The sequence below is a fragment of the Rhagoletis pomonella genome, unplaced genomic scaffold (assembly GCF_013731165.1).
Source record: "Rhagoletis pomonella isolate Grant_MI unplaced genomic scaffold, Rhpom_1.0 Rhpom_scaffold_00014, whole genome shotgun sequence".
In the NCBI taxonomy this organism is placed as follows: domain Eukaryota; kingdom Metazoa; phylum Arthropoda; class Insecta; order Diptera; family Tephritidae; genus Rhagoletis; species Rhagoletis pomonella.
The window spans coordinates 20,210,288-20,216,320 of NW_023458568.1; the positions used below are offsets into that span (position 1 = coordinate 20,210,288).

A 6,033-nucleotide genomic window follows, 5' to 3' on the forward strand; every position below is an offset into this window, starting at 1 on the left:
AAATCCAGCACAGCACTTACCACAGTTTTCACGTTTTTCATGCTACTAGCAATAAATGTTTTAATAATATATATAATTATGTTTAAGAATCCAGAGATTGCAGATAAATTGGTCGAGACTATTCCTCATCAATATCGTGATTGGATATTGACCAAAACGGAAATATTTCGTCTTCGTGTCACTGATTGGATTTCGGAATTTCGTACACCACCACAGGAACACTGACGGTTCATTTATTTGAAGCCGTAGGTCATGTAACGAGCTTCAAATATGAATGTGTATGAATACCATGCAAAACACTGCAAATAAACAAAAAACACCAAAAATTGATAAGTGTCGAATGGAAACAATAGAAGCAGCAATAATAAATGCATGCACACACGCTTAGCAGTTAGCTGTTTTACCTGAGGATTCCGCCGCGTGCAACCAAAGATCGTTCTAATTATATGCATAAGTTGAAAACTTGTGACTTTAATGTGAATACCGTAAGAAAAGGCTGCAAAGTACTTTCAGTAAATATTAGTTAAGGCTTTTTTACTGCCAAGAAAATCAATTGTAGAATTAGTTTCCACCATTATGAATTTACTTTAAGCATCACATCATTAAACCAACCACAGACTTTGTTTACTATCCGTAATCCTCTCCAGCAGATGCAGTCAGATAAAAACTAAACTATTTCAACAACTGCAGACTACATAACTATAAGGCTACTCAGTTTCAACTATATTATAACAATATCAATTACTGAATAAACTTCAACAGTTCCACATTAATGAAGAAACTACTACACTCACAGAAATCCTAAGCAATAGACTAAATGCCATAGACTACATACTTAAATACATATAAGTAAACTAAAAAATTCAATAAAGCAAAGCTGCCAGATATCTTTAAACCTCTTCATATATTCATTTAATAATTCCATAGCCATAATTGTAATTCTTTAAGAATCCCCCCACATATAGCTTTTTTAATTATGTTATTTTGTTGATTGATTATAATAAGTTATTTCCCAATTTATTTTATAATACATCTATTTAAGAAATTTCATAGCATTAAACTACATCAAGTGAGCATTTTTTGTATCACAATCATACATTTTGTGATTGTGTTAGTATTTTAAGAGCTAATATAACTTATAAATTGATTTTGAAATAGTAAAAATATATTCAGTGAATTACTTCGATACAGATTTGTACATATCGTCGTTTAAAGTACAAAACCGCGTATCGTCATTCTGCAAAACCGCGCAACTGACATTGGCTGCCAAAAATTGGATTTGCTCACACAAGCTCTTGGCTCAATCCTTATACATTCGTCTTGAAATATACTAGGCAGATATGCGATTGCTTTATAAAAAAGAGCACCATTTTGAAATATGAGTGTTTTTACACTCTAGAAAACAATTTCTACAACTTCACATACGCGGTTTTGCATTTTGTTGACACGCGCTTTTGCACTTTAAACGACGATATGTATGTATGTATGAACATACATTCGTCGCGTGGCGTGCATTACACACACACACATAATGAATTGCAAAATTTGGCTACCTTGTCTCATTTTTTGGCCTAATATATATGGCGGCTAGTATCTAGTTGCTACTAGACTCCATAAATATTTATTAAGTTCAGTTAGAGCATCATTAGTTAATTTTTGGATTATTTTACACGTGGTATTGCACTTCGCGGATAATAGGTATTGCGCGCCAAGCGACGATGTTATGCTTTTTTAATAATGTAAAAGTTTTATGTATTTAAGGAACAAAATAAAATTTGCATAGTTTCTAAAGCAATAATACAGATTTTTTGCTGTTGCAGGCTTATTTATTTATCGTTATTGTTCTTGTTGTAGCGGCTTACCTATCCCTGCCCCCGGGAGGCTGAGGAAGTGCGCCACTCCGTCTGGGTTTGACCAGAGAGGAGCTTTAGTTGAGTGGTATTTCGTAGGCATGCGAAGAGGTGTGTGAAGCCATAGGGTGACTGTCCGCATGCCGGGACATACGTTGGGCACATCTGAGTACAGCACATCTGCTCTAGTAAGAGTTTAACCTGCTGCGTTATCCAGAGCGGAGTTGCGCTTGGGTGGTGCGAGTCTGCCGAGGCAGAAGAAGTTCTGTCTCGTCTACATCATTCAGAGTTCGGGAGTTGGGGTAAGTTGAGACCGACCAGTGATTGTTTAATGAACTTCTGGACCTCGTCAGACAGTTCGTATAAATGCATTCCGACGCGCCTCGGCAGGCCTCTGCCGCCAGCAGATGTCTGTTCGGAGGCACACGTTTGAGGCACCATACTAGGAAGTGCTTGTTTAGCATGGTGTTGACAGGGAGCGTTTGTGTTATGACAGATGTGTAGCTTTGTTGTTGTTGTTGTAACGGCTACAACAACCTCGTGACCTCGTCCAGGTGGTAAAAAGGGTTGCCGAGGATTTGGAAGGGGAGACGGTTAGGCTCCTTGCAGTGAAGAAGCGAAAAAGTTCGTGGAAGTATCCGTTTACTTTCGAGCACAAGTCATCAATTCCATTCCCAGACGTCATTATCAAGAAGTCGCACAGTGATATAAAATGTGGGCAAAAATACAATTATGGATGGATTTGAAAGAAAACTTGTTTCCTAGTGAAGTTGAGGACGCTGAATTTATAAATGCATTTTTTTATTCCTTTCTCTGTAACTGCAGTTTGAAGTTTAAAATTTGGATTCTTGTTGCATTTATGTACTAGGGATGATGCGAATGTGAAATTTTAGACATCCGCGGACGCGGATGTCTAACAGCTAACATCCGCGGATGCGAATGCGAATGCGGATGTCAAGTATTTTTAAGAAATAACCAGGTAAGTAAACTAAGTTAATCAGGTAAATAAAAAAATTTAAAAGTTGGTAATTTTTAATAATGTTTATTTTATTTAGTACATGAATTTACAAATTGAACATCTTATTTAAAAAAAGTGATGAGAATTGAATCGGGGCTGCAAATGTCGGATGTATCCTCCTGACTTTCATGTTCACTTGAAGAATCTAGCATATTGGTGAGATCGTTGCTTAAACAGCGCTTACAAACCAAACCAGATGTGTCAGGTTTTTACGAGGCTTTTTAGAAAGAATTCTTCATTTTCATTCCTGTAGCGGTTTCAGAACTTGGAGAACTTGTAACGTGATCGACGTTTTTCGATTTTAGTTTTTGTAATTCACTTTTAATGGTTTCTTCTGCGATTGGTTTGAAGAATTTGTGCTTATAGCCAGCTAGATAGGTGGATATGGAAAATAAATTATTATTTTCCGGGAATGAAAATTTTGAACAAAATTCTGTTTTTAAGGTCCTGGCTGCCAGCCGAATCGGATCAGAATATTGTTATTTTTTTAAAAAAGCACCCCGTTTTTTTATAATCATTTGAATTTTTGGAATCACGAATGATGAGGGCTTCAGATAGTTACTTAATTCTTACCTAATTAAAGGTCGGACATAGCTTTTTAAATATTTCAGCATCGATTCTCTTTATAGTTAAATGTTGAAGATTTTTGCTGGAAAGCCCTATTGTAGGAGCTTAATCTTTCACTTTAAATAGCAAAGAAGGGGGACGTAGGGGGAGAGTTTTACCACAGAGGCCTTTAGGCAAGGATCCAATGTACATATTTTTCTATGAAAAAAATATTGCCCGACAAGTAAACAAAATTACTGTTTTTTAAATTTTTCCTTAAAATAAATTCCCCAAAGAGCCACATTTGAAATGATTGAAACGAATATATCGTCACCTGAAATGCAAAAAGTAGAAAGTAGAGAATTTCGTTTACTTGGGAACCAGCATTAACACCGATAATAATGTCAGCATTGAAATCCAACGTAGAATCACTCTTGCCAACAAGTGCTACTTTGGACTGAGTAGGCAATTCAGGAGTAAAGTCCTCTCTCGACGTACGAAAACCACGCTCTATAAGTCACTCATCATGCCCGTGCTGGTATATGGCGCAGAAGCATGGACAATGACAACATCCGATGAGGCGGCTCTTGGGGTGTTTGAGAGAAAGATTTTGCGGAAGATTTACGGTCCTTTACGCGTTGGCGACGGCGAGTACCGCAGACGATGGAACGATGAGCTGTATGAGCTTTACAACGACATAGACATAGTGCAGCGAATTAAAATACAGCGGCTCCGCTGGCTTGGCCATGTCGTTCGAATGGACACCGACGCTCCAGCTCTGAAAGTATTCAACTCGGAACCCGCTGGTGGTAGCAGAGGAAGAGGGAGGCCCCCACTGCGATGGAAAGATCAGGTGGAGAAGGACTTGGCTTCACTTGGCGTTTCCAATTGGCGTCAGTTGGCACAGAGGAGAAACGACTGGCGTGCTTTGCTGAACTCGGCCAAAATCGCTTAGGCGGTTACAGCGCCAAAAAAGAAGAAGAAGAAGAAATGCAAAAAGACGTAACAACACCATAACTGATGTGGGAGTTGAAATTCGATGAAATCCTTCATATCAATCAAAAACTGAATTTTGAGATTTTTATTAGTTACGACTTTTTGTCAGGGTTCGGATTTGCCTCATTTTAGCCCCTCGCTCGCTCGTTAGTTTGCTCTGAGCTAGCGCAACTCACCAGCAACACGCAAGGCTGTTTGCAAATGAGCACTCGTTAAGTACGAGCGCACGCGCTGAGTAGCCAGCGAGCGAGTAAGTAAACGAGGGCAGCGCAAGAGTGGCGCGGCAAGCAAACGAGGACATCGTTGCGAGCGAGGCACTCATTTGCAGCAGCAGACGAGCGAGGCGAGTAAACGAGCGAGGCAGATGAGGCGAGTAAACGAGCGAGGCAAATGAGGCAAGCAGATTAGACAGGCAAACGCGTTGTTTGGTCGGCAAAAATGTATGGGATAAAAATTGCAGCAACTAAGAATTTCGAGTAAAGGATTGTATGCACGCATGCAGATTTGTATATACATACATATGTATATACACATATGTTTGTATATATTTATGTATATATTCTCATGCACAGAAGAATAGATTCGTGCTATTTTGCCCAGTTTTATCTACTAGGTAGGCACATATGTGCATACATATCTATCACTGAGAAAAAGGATTAGTTTCAACAACTAAAGATATTTAGTTCCCGAATTTTGACAATATTTGGGAACTGTGACCAAGGATGGGGAACTATTACCATGGGTTGGTAATTATAACTAAATATATTAAAGCTTCTAATATTCATCTAGGTTGTACCAAATCGTTAATTTAGTTGAAGGGTTTGGTAAATACTAATAAATATTTTTTTGAAGCATATTTCTACAAATTCCATTCAACTTAAAGTATGGTTCATAAAAGGATGCCATTAAGCTCTGCTAATACAGATAAGCTTTCTTTCAACACATGGATTAGTCATAGTTACCAAATCTTAGTTGATCGATTTGGTTTGAGAGCGGAATATATTCATGCTTATGAGCACCCCCTAAATAATGATCAGCGCTCTCTGAGCTCATGTGTGTTTCACATACGAAGAGCGCCAGCTAAGCAATGCACACAGTCCCACTTATTGAATCGTTTGAATGCGCTAGGATGCAGACCATTGCATAAAAACGATTCAATGAATGAGACTGTGTGCGTGGAAATCATTGCTCCGCTACCGCTGTTCGTATACGGGTGAAACACGCGTGTGGTTATAGAGCGCTCAGTAAGCTATGGCATGTCGATCACAGCGCTGGGTAGAGAAAGAAAAGTGTGTGCTATGACATGCCCGGGTAGGGTTCGAAATTTCAGACTTTGGTATCGATACTGAGTACTCACTCTGGCATCGAGCTCATGGTATCGATACTCTAAACGTATCAGAGAAAAAGTATCGATACTACTCAGTATCGGACTCATTAAAATACGTTTTTTGGGATACTAAAATTATTTTATTCTTCAATCGTATATCTAGTTATTTCCTGAAATTAAAACAGTAGAAATTTAAAATATTTGATTTTTATTTCATTGCAGAACTTACTTTCACGTTAGAAGTAATTTTAACGTTAAATGTACATACATACATACATATTTCAAATTTTATTAAG

General features: G+C 38.2%; 2 protein-coding genes across 5 annotated transcripts in view; both read left to right on the forward strand.

Annotated features, from left to right (window-relative positions):
- Nucleotides 1-1,266, forward strand: part of LOC118749298 (leucine-rich repeat-containing protein 59) — a 3,996-nt gene extending 2,730 nt beyond the window's left edge. For 2 of the 4 annotated variants that reach the window (XM_036484094.1, XM_036484091.1), the window contains exon 5: nucleotides 1-1,266. This exon is cut by the window's left edge and continues 1 nt beyond it. In XM_036484094.1, coding sequence (XP_036339987.1) covers nucleotides 1-225 — 225 coding nt within the window. In that variant the 3' untranslated portion in view covers nucleotides 226-1,266. The other 2 variants (XM_036484093.1, XM_036484092.1) reach the window with 2 other exon arrangements.
- The window catches only part of LOC118749300 (putative alpha-L-fucosidase), an 87,786-nt gene that overhangs the window by 19,075 nt on the left and 62,678 nt on the right, over nucleotides 1-6,033 (forward strand). The window lies entirely within an intron of this gene.